At 37.8% G+C, this 19,453-nt stretch overlaps 1 protein-coding gene across 1 annotated transcript in view; it reads right to left on the reverse strand.

The window, feature by feature from the left end:
- INVS (inversin) overlaps positions 1–19,453 on the reverse strand; it is a 119,469-nt gene that overhangs the window by 34,157 nt on the left and 65,859 nt on the right. The window contains exons 5-11 of the mRNA XM_070431063.1: positions 18,537–18,704; positions 17,571–17,751; positions 14,991–15,100; positions 12,734–12,905; positions 6,443–6,598; positions 5,806–6,035; positions 3,762–3,868 (exon numbers count right to left, since the gene is read on the reverse strand). Coding sequence (XP_070287164.1) covers positions 3,762–3,868; positions 5,806–6,035; positions 6,443–6,598; positions 12,734–12,905; positions 14,991–15,100; positions 17,571–17,751; positions 18,537–18,704 — 1,124 coding nt within the window. The remainder of the gene's footprint in view (positions 1–3,761; positions 3,869–5,805; positions 6,036–6,442; positions 6,599–12,733; positions 12,906–14,990; positions 15,101–17,570; positions 17,752–18,536; positions 18,705–19,453) is intronic.

Below are 19,453 nucleotides of genomic sequence, written 5' to 3' on the forward strand. Positions count from 1 at the left end.
ACAGACTCAGAAAAATTAAGCAACTTGCGGAAGGTTACATAACTAGTAACCTGCAGAACCTAGACTGAAACTAAGATCAAATGTCTCCCTGTTCAATAACCTTTCTACAGCACATCTATCAATTATTGAGTTTAAGTCTCTTAGAGAATGAAACTTCTAAAATCAACGTGAAATAACCTATATTTAGTAAGTTATTTCTTCTATAATAAAATGTAGTGTCTTTCACATAGTATACAAGCAAGATTATAGAAATCTGATTTATGAAAGTAAGGCCCAAACTATGCCTATACTTACAAATATGACAAAAGCAAAGAACAGGTAGCATAAGATACCCTAGAGAATGCTCAACCAGGAGTCCGAGACCTGTAGGACCTGGACATTCTCTTCACTTCTCTGAGCTTCTGTTTTCTTATTTGTAACAGGTGAAAGGAGGTGGGAAGAACTAGATCTCTCAGGCAGTTTGTGAATAGAAATTGCATTTCAATTCACAAACTGCCTGAGAGTATATTTTTATTAGGAGACAACTCAAACATAAACAAAAGTAGAGGGTGTAACACCATTCTGCTTTGCACACACATCATCCAAATGTAACAATTAGCAAGATCCTGGCCACATTTGCTTCATCCAAGCCCTTCCTTTTCACTTTTGCTAAAGTATCTTAAAGAAAATCCCAGAATTTCTATCATTACATTTCCCTGCATTTCAGTATTCATCTATAAATAATATGAACATAACCACATCACTATTGTATTAACAAAATTAACAGGAATTCCTTAGTAAGATCCAATGTCAACTCCGTATTCAAATTCCCCCCAATTTCCAAAAATAAAAAAAATTCCCCCAACTGGTTTATTTAGGATTCTCAGTCAATTTTTGCTCAAAAAACACACAATCCAAATACCTAGCAAGGTTTTAAGATTGAAAGTCCGTATACCTAGAGTTCAAGCAACTGACCATATTGTGATTATTACTATTGAAATCTTTCTTTACCCCCAATTCAATTTAGAAACATTCAAGTGCTGTGAATATTCCCATCAATATCAGAGTGTGGCTGTCAGATAGTTATTGACTGAAAGCCAGCAGGAGCTGGCAAAAATTATGTCTAAGCAGTGCACATCAAGGGGTTAGTGTCAATGCATGAGAAGTAAAAATTAGCCCCACACTGATGGTAACCAGGCAAGAAACAATGTAGATAAAGGCGAGACAAGATACAATTGGACCTGCCAAGTGGGAATGGTCTGCTGGGATGAGCAGAATGCCTAAACTAGAATGTCAATAAACATAAAAGGCAGTGCCAAGTTCTGACATTTGTACATCAAGGTGCATTGCTGATGAAACATTAAAGGGGCCTGGAATATTGCCACTGTCTCTTTTCATTTATAGATTGGCAAGTTCAGTTAGGCGGGCTTTTCCTATGGTCGTTTGGTCTGTAATTAACCTATTCTTTCTCCAGGAGGCAGTAAGCACCTTAATTCATAGGCTTACTTAGGTTTGGAATTCAATGCTTCACATATATATGGGAACTGAATTGCAAACAAAATGTTTTTTTACTGTTTCCTAAAAAATAATAGGCATGTGGTAAACACTGTAATAGAATAAATGCTTTACAGAAATAAAACATCACTAATTCTTAGGATTCTTAAACCTTCCCTTTGGTGGTTTTAGAATTTCCGAGGGAGAAATCATCCTTCTCACACATCTGCTTTCATGTCACAACCTCAGCCTTGAAGACTCCACTGGGCTTCCAGCTTCCTTAGATGCCCAACCCCCTAAATCTTCAAATATTTTTTGTTTTGTAGTTATCATATGACTATAATAGAGAGAGTGCGTTCTTTATATAATTGCTCCTAAAATAAGACATACTAGTCTGCTTTATCTAATTCTTCATGTGCTCTAAGAATTCCAGAAGTTTCTAATGCAGGTGTAAAGCAGGGCGATGCTTACTAAGAGCCTGACAGTACCAACTTGACAACCAACACTTATTTACTGAGCATCCACTTCATAAAAAGCACTGTACACTGTACAGAGATGACCACGATCCTTAGGAGTTCTCTGCTAATAGGGAAGACAGGGTACACGAAATTATAATATAAAGTGAAATGTGCCAACTGCTGTAAAAATACAGTGTAGGGAAGAACGAAGTTTGGGACACATGACTATGGGATCAGAACAATCTCCTTAGATGAGACGGCATTTGAACAGAGGAATGACGTGATTAACAATTACATGAGATATGAGTTAGCAAGGCTACTTTGGAAGCCGATGAATGGAATGAGGAAAGGTCAAAGGAGGGAAAAGAGCAAGGAGACATTGCTCCAGTCCCAGAAAGAGTCAAAGCGAGCTTGATTTAGACAATGATGCTGACAATGAAGAGATGACTGTGAAGCAAGGAGAGACCCTGAGTCTGAAATACAGTTTTAGAACCCAGCAGGACCCGGGTGATTGCCGAAGCATCAATGGTTGGTCAGATCACCAAAGGAGATAGGATGAGAGAAGAGATCCGGTCCTTGAAGAATGTTTATATTAAAAATAAATAAAAAACAGAAGAGAAGCCAAAAGAAATGAAGAAGGAGCAGAGATGATCAGAAGAGAAAATAAACTGTCACAGAAGCTTAGAGAAGATAGAGTCTTAATAAGGTAAAGAAGCAGAGGCAACAGAAGCAGGATGCAGAAAAGCCATGAGAGTGGACAGAAAGGACAACTATCACTTTTCAACTAGGAAAAGACACAGATTTCAGGAGACGTGAGATGAAGCCAGATTGCAATGGCATGAATGGTGAGCATGAAGAAATGAAGGCAGTGAAGACAGTCTGCGAGAAGGAAGACTTTGGATGCAGAGAAAGAGTTGGAAGATAATGGATGGAGGATATAACTATGGGGAAAGGTTCTGAAAGAGGTGGAGAAGATGACGGGGTTGGCCCCAGATCGGAGGAACATGTTTCCGCTAAGACAGCTGGCCTGGACAAAGTCCTTCCTTCTCTTCAAAGTGTCCATGACAAAAAGGAAGGACTGGTGGTGGTGCTAAGAGGGTAGGGTTGGTGTTATAGCAGGGGCCACTTTAGCTAGAGCATCCACAAACAATGAAATCTGAAGCACAGACCTGGGTGGGGAGTTCAGGTATGGATGTCTGATTACAAACTTAGTTGTTAACTACAAATTACTAGACTCTAGATCCAATACCACCACGAATCTCTTCTGCTTAGGTTTCACACTGTGTCTGTCCTTTTTATTAGGCCTGGGTCCTGGGGGAACAACCCCAGCCTAATTCTGTGAGTCTCCTATTATTCAAGAATTCTGTATTGAGACTAAAATCCTGAACTTTCAGCTTAGCTTCTCATTTTTTCATGCACATGGTGGCACCTCTGTCCACTAATTGATAATATCCTCTCATCAAAAGAAACTTCTTGATATATAATACGTGCCACTGGCCTAACCAAATCCCTTGTCCCAGTCAATCAGGACTCCCTGTCTTTATGCTAGCCACCAGCCAGAAGAAGGCATGTTGTTTCCTCATCTGTAAAATGTGAGCTGACCCTAGGTGATATCTAACGTCTGAACAGCTTTAAAATCCAGAGATTCTAAGTCGATACTGCATAGAAGTTTTGCTCTTTTCTTTCTGGTTCAGGATTTCTTAATGTAGTGTTTCCTTATGAGTATACTTATTATATCTGAGCCAGAATCTAAATTTGAGATTTAAAATATCTGGCAGAAAGGGTGTGATATGAACAACAATACATTCTTTTTGTCAACAGCTGACTCACCTCTCTTCATTGTTTTCCATCTGATTGGGAAAAGCAGCGAAGTCTAGCAGTAATTTAATGGCATCAAGGTATCCGTTGTTACAGGACCAGTGCAAAGCTGTTCTTCCCTACAAGCATGAGCAAAAATCAAGTACATCTGCAGTAGGTATTTTTGGACACATAGTTAATTATACTAACTCAAAAAATAAACAATTCTCTCCTCATATTACTTAATTACAATAAGGAAGAATATTAAGTATACAGTGGAGAAAAGGATGGTATCATAACCAAGTGACCAAAATTATCACTCCATTACGTGGCATCATTTAAGGAAGAAGTAAGACCAATCTTACACAAATTCATTAGGAGAATAAGAAAAGAGGTACTACTTCCTAACTCTTTTTATAAGGTCAGTGTAACCCTGCTACTGAAACCTGACAAGTATAATACAAGGAAGAAAAATTATAGGTCAAACTCTCTCATGAACACATGCAAAAATCTCAAAATATTAGCAAATAAAATCCACTAATATATACATTTTAAAAATATATCATAAGTGGCATTAGCATCTGAAAAAAAATGTAATCAATCAATGTAATTCATATTAACAGCAAAAAGGAGAGAAATAATACTATCATGTTGATAGATGCAGAAGTAGCATGACAGAAATTAAAGAGCGTGATTTTAAAAAAGTTCTTAGCAAGTAGAAATATAAGAGAATTTATAGAACTATCATATTCAATGGTAAAATATTGAAAGCTTTGTCCTTGAGAAACCAGAATGAGTTAAGAATGTCAACTACCACCAATTCCATTCAACATTATATTGCAGGTCCTAGGTAGTTCAATAATTTAAGACAAGAAGTGAAAGGTGTAAGGACTGGAAAGGAAGAAAGAAAAATGTTATTATTCACATACAGCATGATTGTTATGTAGATAATCCAAAATAGTACACATAAAAACATGACATATAAAAGAAGAACTGGAAAGTAGATTAATATAACACTTATGTAAGAAACTGGCAACTTATAAAAAATGTAAAAGGTATAGCAAATTATAAAAGATGTATTTCTAATAACTTAGGTATAAGGACCATATTTATATTTTTTCATTATGTTAATTTTATATAGTAACAATCTTGATAAATATTTATTGAAGGAATTAATAGGACATATTTTCTGACTTGGAAAACATAATATACTGGGATATTTAAGGAGTTAAAGTAATTAAAGTAGCAAAAAGTCAATATTGGCTAAATTGAAAGAAAGCAATATATTACTACCCAGCTGGAGGAGGCATAGATTAACCCACATGCTTTAGAAATCAGTTCAACAGTATATACCAGAGCATAAGCAATCATATACCATTCATTCTTTGATTCAATAATCTCACTTAGGGGAAATTATTCCAAGGTAATAATATAAATAAATGAAGTTAAATGCACAAAGGTGATTAATGAAACATGATCTGTAATAAAGAACATGTCCAGCAATAGGAAGTTTCTTATTTAATTCTAAAATCTGGGTAACAGGCATAGTTTGGACCCTGACTCCCTCCAACCTGCCACTGTAGTCCCCTTAGGGTAATTATTTAGGCTCCATGAGCTTTAAGTTCCTCATCTGTAAAATGGGGATAATAATAGTAACTACGCTATAGAATTTATGTGAGGATTGAACTCTCTTAGAACTTTGGGATGTTAAACGTCCATGATTATGAAAAAGATTATAAACCAAATAAGAAAATATTGGTGATGATTTTAAGTGAACAAAACCAAATGTGGTTTGTAAAATCACATCATATATTGATATACATACATATCCATATGCCATGTATATATACTTTACAATGTTACAGAGTTATTCCCATTATGACTTTGTTAAATTATATAGGTATATGGGCAAGGATTTGAAGAGAGCATGGGCAAATAAAAATCATTTTTAATTAGCAGATTTGTAGGGGATCTCTTCATTTGGCAAATTGTCATTTTACTTAATTTCAGTGAACAAAGAAAAAAATACTCTAAACACTTTGGAGCAGACAATATAGAAAAGACCCAGCCTTTCTACCTCTTTGTCTTGAATGTTAGGGTCTGCATTATTCTCCATGAGCACTGCCATGCAGTTGATGTATCCCCCATACGCAGCACACTGCAGAGGGGTTCTTCCTGCGTAATCTTGCACATTTGGATTGATCTTATTTTCTATCAATATCTGGCAAACATCGGCATTTCCTCCCAGAGCTGCCCAATGAAGAAGAGAATGACCATCCTGGTCAACTAGATCTACCCTTGCTCCACCTGGAAAAGCAAGAATATAATGAAAATGACTATCATAGAGAACAAACAGATTCTTATATGCTTTATGCTTAGCAGAATGCTTCGACATATATTATCTACTTCAGATGTTTACAATAAGCCTTGGTCAGGTTTGGCATCATTTCCCTTTTACAGAAGATAAAACAGGATCAGGCAGGTGAAGTAACTGCCAAAATCACACAACTACCAATAGGTGGAGGTAGGCCCTGTGTTTCTTGATGCCAGGTGGGTGCTCTACCCGCTATCCTCTACCCAGGCAGCTCTGCTATGTAAGGCTGTGTATTTCAAATGGTGAATGCAAGAATTCCTACATTTTGAGAGTGACTTTTTTTTTTTATTGTTGACACTATTACAGATATCCCCATTTAGGAGCACTCGTAATAACTAACCTTTAATAAGGGTCTGAATCACATCTTTGTGTCCCATCTCACAGGCTCGGAAAAGTGGAGTATGTTTCATGACATCAGTAGCATCTACTTGAGCATTATTTTCCAATAATAGCTTCACGGTGCTGACATGGCCAGAAAGGGCAGCAGCATGTAAAGCTAAAAAGGGAGCAAGAGAAGGTGATAAACTCATTAATTTTTTGTTATGTTTTTATTGATTTCAGATAAAGGGAGAAGGAGGAGGGGAGGGGAAGGGGGAGAGAGATAGAAACATCAATTATGAGAGAGAATCATCGATAGGCTGCCTTCTTCACGCCCCCTACTGGGGATCGAATCCACAACCTGGGCATGTGCCCTGATTGGGAATCAAACCCTGACTTCCTGGTTCATGGATGGACACTCAACCAGAGCCACACCAGCTGGGCTGATGAACTCTTTAATAACAACTTTACCTTTTTATTATTCTAACTATGCATCTTTTCCTGTTTTGATTTCCCTATCATTTTGGCTAAATGCAATCTGATCTTAAAGATTCTCTTTTTCACTTTTGTAGATTTCTATCTTCCTTTCTATTCATAGTATTACTCACACTTTTCCCTTTCCCATCTCACTATTTTCTTCCTTTGCATCCTATTGGTCTGAAATTGTCTCCTCTTCTCTGTTACTATCTTTTCCTCTTTCCGAGAGAGTGAGAGATAAACAACAAAGAAGACAAATAATTTAAATGATGCAGGCAACGCTGCCCACTGAACCCCCTCAACAAGCATATGCCCAAGGGATGGTGGCAGGAGACATCAATCCTTCCTTCAGTGGTTACACGAGCTACTCCTGTGGCTGCTACCCACGTGCTACTGAGAGTTTGCACATCTTACTGCATTGAGTGCCTTTTTCATACAATATGGCTCCAAAGACACGTCAGCAGTTTCCTCAGGGCCCAGTTTAGGAAACAGCAATTCCTCTCAGCACTGGAGAAAACACTGCGATGGAATGTGGTCTCTTCTCTGGTGCTTTTGGAAGAGGTTTCAAAGACTGGCTGTGACTATATGTGAGTTTCATGTTGGGCTGACCCCTGCTATGTTATTCCACTTTAGTGCTTGTCTCATCCCGTCACTCTTTAAATTCTACTTAAATTCACTCTATAAATTCTGCTGAATTCTAACTATCTAGAAGCCTGGGCCAATTCTTTCTAAGTGTGATGGCTCTATAGTACCTAGAACAAACAAACAAACCCACTGGACCCATATGCCTAAACAAGAAAGTATTAGATAGTAATGAATAGCATAATTAAAGAAGGAAGTAACAGAAGATATTTTGATTTTAGAGTGACTGGTGGTTAGGGAAAGCTTTGCTAAGGAACTGGCATTTAAGCTGAGACCTGAATGAGAAACGCGGTGATCTGGAGAGAGAGTAGCCGGGGCAAAGGGAACGAACAGTCAGGACAGGACAGGAATGGATGTACATTTAGGGAAGGCAAGGAAGCTGCAGCACGGCAGGCAGGAAAGGCCAGGTCATGAGTGGCCATGCAGTAGACACTGAAGGGCGTTGAAGAGGTGAGTGAGATTGTCTGATTTATGGCTTAAACAGAAAACCTCTAGCTGTTCTCAGGGAAATGCATTGTAGTAGACTAGGATATAAGCAAAGAGCTCAGTTAAAACCATTGCAGTAGACTGGGTGAAAAATGATGGCTCAAACTAGGGTGGCAGGAGTGGAGAAGGAGAGAAAGAAAAAGATTTAGAATATATTTTGGAGGGAGAGTCAACAGGACTTGTTGACAGGATTTGAAATAGGATCTCTGTCCACATCGTCTGGAAATCTGCATTTCGACCAATAGTCCTAATAATTCCTATGCATACTTGAGTTTGAGAACTCTGACCTAAATGGATAGAGTTGGTGTGGCCTAGACAAGATTCAGATGGGTGTGTGAGATTTCACATATCTGAAGTTCTGTCACTTCAGATATGTAAAGAGAGCACAGAGTGGGACATTCAGGTTGACAAATTTTAGCTCAGTATAAGGAAGAGAATTTTAGAAGAGTTAGGTTAAAAGTAAAGCACTGGGTTCCCTATATTGGAGCTGTTCGAACAGAGGCTGAAAGACAAGTACTGAAGAATGGTGTGATGCAGATTAGAGCATGATACTCCAGTTATTTTCACATTTTAAGAGCATAAGAATGGTTTTTCCCCAAAATGAAATTTTTATAAAACATTCAACATATAAAAAAAATTAGAATCGTTCTGCTGAAACAGGGGTAGAAGGTTATCCACTATAGCATACACATTCCCAGTTCATCTGTATAAAAGCCTGTTGTCCCAAAGAACACGGCTGAAAAACTCCGGACCAGGACTAATTCTAAGGTGCTCGCTAATTCTGAAACCCCATAATTCTGTGATAGGGCACAAGGATGCAATAGATACTCTTCAGATAAACATCAATGTCACATAAAAACACACAGCACAACGTGAATTAAATAAAAAAGATAGAACAAACGATTTTACTAAAGGAATTTCCCCATTTCTGAGTATTTGCATTTACTTTATTTTAAAATGACCTTAGGCTTAAATATTGTTGCTTCCTCTTTGAAAAAGTGCCACAAGTTTACATAGAAGTGCTATTTTTTAAAAGTTAAATTTATGCTATGGAAAATTTAAACATATTCAAAAGTAAAGACAGTAAACTCAATATAGCCATCATCCGGCTTCGGCAATTATCAGCACATGGCTTACTGTGCTCCCTCTAACTGCCATCAATCCCCCTCACTTCTGATTGCTTTTATTGAAATTTTAGAATCATATCCTTCCATTTGTAAACATTTTATTTATTTTTTAAAAAATATTTATATTGATTTCAGAGAGGAAGGGAGAGGAGAAAGAGAGAAAGAGAGAAAGAGAGAGAGAGAGAGAGAGACAGACAGACAGACATCAATGAGAGACTCATTGATCGCCTGCCTCCTGCACGCCCCCTACTGGGGTTGAGCCCAGCACCCAGGCATGTGCCCTTGACGGGAATCAAACCCGGGACCCTTCAGTCCACAGGCTGACGCTCTACCCACTGAGCAAAACTGGCTAGGGCCATTTGTAAATATTTTAGTAAGTATATCTGCAATACATGTGTTTTTTAGAAACACAACCACTATATTAGTCAGGGTCCTGTTATGCCCAGATTTCAGGATCCCCAAGAGACCACACCAGGGAGCCAGCCGTGTCCAATGCAAAAGCATAAGTATCTTTATTCAAGCTAGCTTGAGCTCCCCCCACACTCGCCGATACAGAGGCAAGCGGCAGAGAGAGAGTGAGCTCTGTGGGGAGAGGGGTTTTATAGGGGGGTTGGAGTAAGGGGAAAGAGAGAGGACTGTGGGCCCTGCCGATTGGCCAGGCGCAAGTCGGTGTCGTTACACAGGATGTGGTCGTATCTATGGCGCGCACTTCCCTTGATTATCATTGGTTAGTTTAAAGAAATCCTAGGTGTGGCTAGCAGAGGTTTGGGCTTCCGGGAAGAAGCTCCTTGCTGAGCACATGGCTGCTGCCCAAAATGGAGGATTCGGGGCAAGATGGAGGGCATAGCCCTCGCCCTTTCAGTCCATTTAGGAGACAGACACCACACTAGACATTTTAACAGAGATAATGCAATATAAAGAATTGTTAGGTATGTATTAAAGAACGGCAAAAGCAAAAGGGAAGGCTAAGGTATCAAAGGTAGTAAATGCAGAAAACAGCTACAAATTCTAGGACTGCATGAACAAAAACAAGAGGAAGGGATTATTAAAACTTATCTGTAATACTATCAGCAATAAAAAATATATTTAAAAATGAAAAAAAGACAGATAGAAAAAGATATTTTGCATTTTACTTTGGCCCAATCTCATTGTACATTCTCCACTTATAAGAGAAAAATTTTTTTTTAAAGATTTGCAGCTTAGAAGAGGAGCCCCGAAGAACCGAAACTCAGATTCTGGTGCTGATGTCTGAGGAGGGTGCTGAGGGTGCTCTGAGGTGAGTGATGGAAAACTGCAAGGTGAAATTAACATTGCCATTAGAACGAAATATCACTGCTGTGTTGAAGAAGACTTACTACAGTGATGTCCACAGGAACAGTAAACTAAAACAAGAACAGCAAGCAAACAGGAAGATGTAATCCCCTGCTGCTCACTCAGCTTCCAATCTCCCACTACTGCCCCCTATGGGTTGATTCTAACAGGGCCCTTGTGGGCAAAGGTGAAATGCAGATCCCCAGCCTCAGCATTCCAAAGAAAGGTTAGTCCTGTTACCATACCTAAAAAAATTAACAAAACTTCTGTAATATCAAATATCCAGACAGTGTTCTTATTATCCTGATGGCTTTACCATTTTTTATACTTTATTTATTTGAATCAAGATCCAAATAATGTCTGTATATTGAGGTTGATAAGAACACCTTTTTTTAAAAAGCAAATCTGAATCTATGATTATTATTATTTTGTTGCTTTTATATTTTTACTTTTTATTATAGTTTAGAACTCTTTTTCTCAAGCGGGAGGATAAAACAACCCTGTAGAGGAATGATGGAGAGGAACTATTTTCACAGACAAGAAATGTCAGGAAGCATCTCTGACATATAATAAAACCCTAAGGAGAAAGAGTCCAGGGAACTAATGAATCTGAGAATAATTTAGGTATGAATTCCAACCATGGTGCACATAAGAAAGACACGTTTGGTCAGAAGGATGCAAGTACTCTCATCTATACTTTACTAAAATACATGAAAAGTTAGACTAAAAGTAAGGCTAGTGAAAAGTGAAAGACTGCATTCTAATGGAAGTCAGACAGAAAATTGAATGTTCGAACCATTTATAGACTCAATGTCCTATGTATCTGCACTATACCTCTTAAGAAGTGTAAGGTTGCCCGGCCGGGTAGCTCAGTTGGTTGGAGCATCATCCTGTAAACCAAAAGGTTGTGGGTTCGAGCCCCGGTCCGGCACATAGAAGAGGCAACCGATTGATGTTTCCTTCTCTCTCTCTCTCTCTCTCTCTCTCTCTCATTCTCACTCAATAATAAAAATTTTAAAAAACATATCCTCAGGTGACGATTTAATATTAAAAAAAGAAGAAGCTTAAGGTCTACTGTGAGACTTTATTAAGAAACTAGAGGCCCGGTACACACATTCGTGCACAGGTGGGGTCCAGCCAGCCTACCCCAATCAGGACCATCGGGCTGGGCTGGCTGGGGGGAGGGGCCGCGGGCTGTTGGCCAGGTGCCCCACCCGCCATCGAACTCCTAGTCGAACTCCTGGTCGAGGGGACAATTGCATATTAGCCTTTTATTATATAGGATACTTTTGAAAGTTAAGCCTTTATCAAACATTATATTACCTAAAAACTCTTTTAAAATAATTTAGAGGGTGTGGTGGTATAGGTATAAGGAGAGAGATTATTATTAGGTGTAACTACTTCCCTCTCCACTCTTGCCCCAGTGCTGAATCAATGTTTTTGATGGCAAAGAAAGATCTTAATCAGGACAACACGTAGATGCAAATGGCTCTGGTATGTTTCTACAAATAAGAGACCATAACACCGAGGAGCCCATAGCTGAGTGTTTATTCTATTCCGTGTTATTGTATTGCTGTGTGATTTTTCTTTTTTGACTTGCAAGTAGGATGTAGTACACAAGAAAGAGACCTCCAGCTGCCAATGAAAGCTAAAAACCTTGTACCTATCTTATTAACCAGCACACAGTTAAAGGACTCTCTTATTAGAGAAAGAGAGTGAAAGAAGCATCTAAGAGCTTTTGATGCAAAGCTGACTTGAAGCTTTGAAGCTTCTAGAATCATGGGAGGCTATCTTTAAAATGGCAGGATGAGGTCATGCTAAATCTGAGAAAAGAGCACATTAAATGAGACTGGTGAGACTATCCTTATGGTGAGAATATACTTAGATGTGTGCATTCCTTAAAATAACTCTAATTTTTGAAAATACAATTAATAACTACTAAATATGCATAGTTTTAAAGTATGGGTTTATGCTTTTTTACACTAAGATAATCAGAAGAGTGCCCATAATCATGTGTAAGGAGCAACCAGGGTTTTAAACCAAATGCCAACATTCACCTGGTAGAAACATAGGCTAATTTTGGTCATAATACTTAGAGGAAGTAGGCCTTTGAGTGATCTCCTGGCAACCTAAACTGAAAAAGCAAAAATGAAAGTCAAATAGTGTTTTATTAGGAACAATGATTTTAAGGTTCTGTTGTACATTTTATAGCATCACTTATATTTTGGAACCTGAATAAAAGAAAATCAATTATGTCTACCAGTTCTTACCTGTACCTCCATATTTGTCTGCCATGTTGATATCAATGTCGGACTTTAAACTCAGCATAGTCCTAAGGACATCATCACTGCCTTTCCCAGCAGCCCACATAAAGGATGTTCTTCCTTCGAGATCTGAGTCATCTTTTACTGAAGGATGTTTTAAAAAGACCTTAACTGTTTCCTGTAAGAAAACTTCATTTAAAAATCTGAGACAAGAGAGCAGTATTTTTTATGATAACAAAGCAACTGTTATATGTGATTTCTACTAAGAAGCAAAGTATTTTTCCCTACTTTTGAATCAAATGAAATGATTGTAGGTTTTTTTTGGTTATTGTTACAGTTTTGCAAAAAGAATTAAAACCTCTTATAAATTAATAAAGTCCAAGAAAATTAATGGGCTTAAAATTAAGCTTAGAATTTTGCATAATTATTAAAAAAATAATCTCTGGGATTGGCAGATTATCCCAAACAAGTATTTCTTTGAATAAACATCCATAATGTTCTACAATTTTTCTTAGTCCCATTAGCATAGTTACTTAATTACTGGTATCTGCACATAGGTTAAATTTGGAGTCTAGACTTGGATTCAAGATCTTGGGCAAGTCATTTAATCTCTTGGAACCTTGGTTTCTCCATGTGTAAATAGGGCTAACATGTTCTATCTCATAGTCTTGTGTTGAAACATGGATTGAGTTCTGATTTTTATAGATTGACTAGACTAGGCCAACTTATTTTCTTATCTCTTTGTAATAAGAAAGATATCCTCTTCAAAATCTACTTTGTATTTTTTCTGAGATCTTGGAAGATAAAAGAAGATAATGGTTAGCCAAAACTCTAGGTGATAAATAAAATAAATTCTTATGAATGTCCACAAGAAAGGACTATAGCTATAGTTCTGTGAGTACCAGAGAGAAAGAAGGGTGGAAATATGATTTTGGCAATCTGAGTATTCAATGTATTCAGTGGTGTAGTTGGGGAGGTCAGGAAGATAGAAGTATACTATGCTGATGACAGCATTCTTTTTTTTTCAAATTTATTGATTTTTTTTACAGAGAGGAAGGGAGAGAGAGAGAGAGTTAGAAACATCGATGAGAGAGAAACATCGATCAGCTGCCCTCTGCACACCCCTCACCGGGGATGTGCCCGTAATCAAGGTACATGCCCTTGACCGGAATCGAACCTGGGACCCTTGAGTCCACTGGCCGACGCTCTATCCACTAAGCTAAACCGGTTAGGGTGACAGCATTCTTATAATTTAATGAAACCAAGGGTTTCACTATGCATACCATGTAGAAGGCATCAAAATCAACCGTGACTGCTTTAACGCTTGCTTCTTGGGTTCTTGGTGATCACTCATGCTCAAGGAGCTGAAGCAGCCTAGACACTATCATGTTCTGGCTGGATTGAGTGACAAAATGGATGAGAAAGTACTTTGTAAATTATAAAAGGTGCTAAGTGAAGAACTTTTAATATTATTCAATATCTTTGGAAATATTAATAATTCATATGATTGCTTTCTCAGGTATATAAAGGACACAATTATCAGCACTAGTAATAATAAGAAGGCATTCCATTTTTTGAGTACCTGCTCAATGCCAAGACTAAAGTAAGCGCATGTCATAAATTTTCCCTAATCCTTACAACAATCCTGAAAGAAAAGGTATAATTATCATCGTTTACATATGAAGAAACTAAGACTCAAGGAGGTTAAGAAATTTGTGCAAAGTCACACGGCCAGCAAATACCACAGTCAGGAATGAGCCAAGGTTTATCTAGTTCCAAAGCTTTGCCACAGTGCCTTCAGGACAACTGTAGATTGCTGAACACTAAGTTTCCCTCAGTGCTATACAAGTCACAAAAAGATGAAGTATACTTACAGTAAGGCAAATGTTACACTGAGCAGTAAAAATAAAAACTGCATAAAACTTCACATGTAACAATTTTATAAAAGTTCAGACTATCTTTTGCAATACAGAGTTTACAATATGGACAATTGTTGAAAGATAATTACTGTACAAACCCACATACTAGTATAATAAGCACATGTAAAATGGTGAAATTTGAATAAGGTCAGTGGGTTGTATCCATGTCTACTTCCTGTTTATGAGACTGCATTACATTTTTGCAAGATGTTACCATTGAGGTAGATGGGGAGAAGGGAACATTGGACCTTGCTGTTTCATTTCTTACAACTGCCTATGAATTTACAATCATATAAAAATTAAAATTTAATTAAGAAAAAAGTTAATTGTCATGTTTTACTTACAGCAAAGTTACTCTGAGCTGCATAGTGCAAGGGTGTTGCTCCTTGGCTGTCGGAGGGGATGGTTCCAGACTTATTTCTTTCTAAAAGGAGATGGACAATCTGTGCATGGCCTGAAAGCAGACACAACAAGGTAGCGATCACATACAAAGGGTGTTAATTAACTTATAATCTATTTAAAGGAAAGGGGTAAGAAAAATCACTAGCACATACATATAACATTCAAATGGTTTCTGAGGAGCAGCCCTCAGTGCAGCCTCTTCTAACTTCTCATTAAAATACTCTGATAATGTAGGACAAAGGCAAAAACTACCACACTAAAAACTTAAATCTTCTATCAGGAAGGAAATGACATTAATTACTATTTCCAGATTGAGAAAAAAGAATGTTAGGGTATCGGCTTACTGCATTCCCTGGCTTCACTTTAGAAGTGCCCTTGGGAAAGGTGGAAGCTGCACTAGAAACTAAAAGCCAGCCCCACTGGACCATAGGTACTTCCGGGCCCCGGGTTCCACTGCACAACCAATCCGAACTGCACGGCTGTTCTCTTCTACTGTCTGGGAGCACAAACTGTAATACAATCTCCTGTGATCTCTGAGGCCTCCTATCCATCCCCCAATCTTTTAAAATCTAAGCAATGATTTCAAATCCCCAAAAACAAGTGGGCAAGAATGAGGAGGTGGCTGGTGGTACAGAAAATATTCTACAATGCATTCTGGAGGATGTGATCTCCAAAAGTGAAGAACGGTAGAAAGGATCAAAGAATGAACAAACCTGCTACTAGTGTATCTAGGAAACCTGAATTTCACAAATCCTCTTCCTTCAGCATACTGAAGAACCAGGCAGCGAAGCAGACGCCACATTAGCAGGGCAAGGACACGCTGCACGAAAGCCAGGCAGGAGGAAGGACTTTCGCGAGCACTGTGCTCATCGCCCCGCTCTCCAGCTGTGGTTGGAGATGGATTTCTCCAGCACACAAACAGACAAAGCAGGATCAAAGGCAATCTACGCCATGTGGTCAACTGAAACACATCCTATCTTGTCTGAAGGATAAAACACCATCAGAAAGATGAAGAGCATACCTCAGAAAGTGATCTAGAGAAGGATCCAGAGGAAAATTCAGGAAACTGCTTGGCATCTTCAACTAAGTACAAAGAGATGGCCTCTATGAAACAAAACAGAATATCCTAAGAAGAAAATGGACTGGAATGAAAAGGTAATGGAAGGAAGTAAAAAGGGAACTAGACAGAGATAAAAGGAAATATGGATGAGAGAAGGAAATCAAACTACAATCTATAAGAGGCAGAAAACAAGCAGAACTTATGGAACAAAAAGTCAATTTAATGACATGGAGACAAGTTTGTGAAGTCCTCCCAGAATGCAGAAGAAAAGGAAAAAGGGATGAAACTGTACATGGAAATGAACTCTAATTAAATAATTTAAAAAATAAGACCACAATAATAATTGGGAAAAAAACCTCAGGTTATATTAACAAATACTAAAAGAGCAATAAAAGTGTGCTAAGTTCCTCATTTTAAACAGATTGGAATGAACATATGCAGTTTTGCTCTTGACTTTGACTGAGGCTTAAAAAGCTTTTGATCAATTTAAAGGTAACCACTAATAAAACTTAAATAGGCTCCTGAAACATTAGGCAATTCAAAACCAAATAACAACAAACCTAATCCACACACCAAAAGGCAGAAAAACAACAGAAAAACAAAAGCAAATTAAAAACAAAAACACCAATAATAATCAAAGAGCAGAATAGCAGGAAAAATGGCAAATAATATATAAGAATAACTATGTAAAACTCCTGCACTAAAAGAGAAAGACTCTCAGATTGACCCCAAAATCAGACACATATATGTACTCTCTCATCTAAAGAAAGTGATACCCAAAAAGTTTAAGTAAAAGGCATATCAGGAAAATATAAAGAAAAAAATCAAATATGATTGTATTAGCACAAACATAAACTTAAACCTCTCCTCCCCCCAAATAAAGGCATTGAATGTGAAAAGAGGATTATTTTACATTGGTATTTGTCAATAAATGTGCATTACTTTTATGATAAAAACTAGAGGCCCAGTGCACAAATTCGTGCATGGCTGGGGTTTCTTGGCCTGGCCAGCGATTGGGCTGATTGGGGACTGTCTGCCCAGTCCTGATTGGGGCCAATCGGGCCAGCTGGCCAGGCAGAGGGACCATGGGAGGTTGGCCGGCCGTGAGAGCTGGCTGTGGGAGCACACTGACCACCAGTGTGCATTGAGTGTCTTCCCCCTGGTGGTCAGTGCACATCATAGCGACCGGTCGTTCAGTCGACTGGTCATAATGGTCACTTGGGCTTTTATATATATAAACTAAAAGACATGATGTTGAAATGAAAACTAATATATGACAGAACACATATTATTAAAATTTAAGCATAAATAGAGGGATTTAGGTGTAAAATGGTGCCACATAATTAGAAATATAAATAATTAAATGGAAGATGGGAGTTAGGAAAAGAGAAGGCATAGAAAAAGTTTCCTATACTCACACAGTTCCTCCTACTGTTCATCTTCTGATTCACATTCAACTCACCTAGTAGAGCTGCCCAGTGAAGTGGAGTTCGAAACAAGTTATCATAAGATGTTATATTGCAGCTTTCATATGAGGTCAAGACATCAACCACTGTCATGTTCCCATCAGCGACTGCAAAGTGAAGAGGTGTTCGCCCCTCATAGTCTTGCCAGTTCAGTAAAGACTCCGTTGGAGCAGCATCCTATTTTTAAGGAACCAGAGATTTCAGACACATATATCCTCAATAAAACACATCTGACATATTAACTGAGTAGTTTTCTAAACCTTATGTTCTCTCTCAGCATAGCAAAGTGATACAATTTTATTTTCATATTTAACCATAAAAAGTATAGAAAAGATATAATAAATACCATTAACTGACTATCTAGATTGAATAGGTATGATTTTGTGCTTGTGTATCTGGTATGGATTGAGCTAAAGCTGTATGTTTTGTTCTCTGCTCCCTATGTATACAACCATAAACAATACATAAATTTTGTATGTGTGTTTTTTAAATATTTACACTTATGCATTATACACTGCATATCCTTTGGCAATTTTTTTTCAACACTATATTTTGGGGTATCTATGTTGATACTAGTTAATCTTTAAGCCACAATGTAGTTACCCATTCTCCCACTGAAGGATACTTAGGTTATTTACATTTTCCCACTATTAACAATAATGCTGCAGTGAACACACTTCCTTTACATGTCTGCTTGTAGCACATACGTTTCTCTAGACTAGAAACCTAGAGGGGGAATTACTAAGCTGGAATTGTTAAGCTGTTCTTCAAATAGTTGTTCCAATGAACACATCCATGACAATGTGTAAAAGTTTAATTTCCCCAAATGCTGGCAAATTAACCATTTAGTATTATCAAGTTTACTACACTTTCCCCTTATAGGTATAAAAGGAATTTCTCTGTTGTTTTAATTTATAGTTTTCAGAAAGGCCATCCGGATCTAGCAGCACCGTGTTACTCACCAGAATGCATCGCACTGTATGCACAGCGCTAGGATCTTTGTGGTTGGCTGCCCAGTGAAGTGGGATCTTGCCTTCGACATCGGGAATCCCAATGTTGGAATCATGCTTGATAAGCAGCTTCACGTGCTCAGGGTTGTTGTAGTAGGCACTCCAATGCAGAGCTGTTTGCTGCAAAATTGAGATTCTTAAAATAGTAACAACAGTAACAATACATGACCCATTGTTTCCAGGCTTTTACTGTGTAGCAGGCACTGTTGTAAGAGTTTTACGTATTTTATCTCATGTAGTTGTCATGAAATTCTGGGAGAAAGTGCCCTTGAATTTGCACATGATTGATAAGGAACCTGAGCACAAGGAGAATAAGTATTCTGCTCAAGGACATAAAGGTAGTAAGTGACCAAACTGAGATTTTAACACGGGCAGTCTGCCTCCACATCTGCTGTCGTTTTCATGGCAGGCATTCAGGTAATCAGAAACTAAGGAATGATAATACTGAGAAAGAGAAAAGCAGCCCAATAATTTATGAATAACTGTCAACAAAGTAAGTGATGATCTTCATATTGTATCAAGCTACTTCATAATTTGACACAATGTTTTGAATTTTATTATCTATTAAAAAATCCATGCATAGGAAATCATAGATCTGGAATTATTTTCTTATATCAAAGAATAAATTTAGCTATAATTTTACATGATAAATTGTTAGACTTAGTTACTGATAAAAGATACATTTGGAAAATACAGCAAGATTTGCTTTATTTCAGATAAAAGTTAAAAATGAACATCCTAAATGGGCTGACATTACTTTAAAATCTCTTCTTCATTCTCAACAACATACCATAGTAAGACTGCTTTCTCTGCCAAGAGATTTATTAAAGAGACAAAAGTAGCACTGTCATCAAGCCAATCTAGAATAA

This window comes from Myotis yumanensis, unplaced genomic scaffold, assembly GCF_028538775.1.
Source record: "Myotis yumanensis isolate MYYU_CA2020_CCGP unplaced genomic scaffold, mMyoYum1.0.hap1 SCAF_12, whole genome shotgun sequence".
In the NCBI taxonomy this organism is placed as follows: domain Eukaryota; kingdom Metazoa; phylum Chordata; class Mammalia; order Chiroptera; family Vespertilionidae; genus Myotis; species Myotis yumanensis.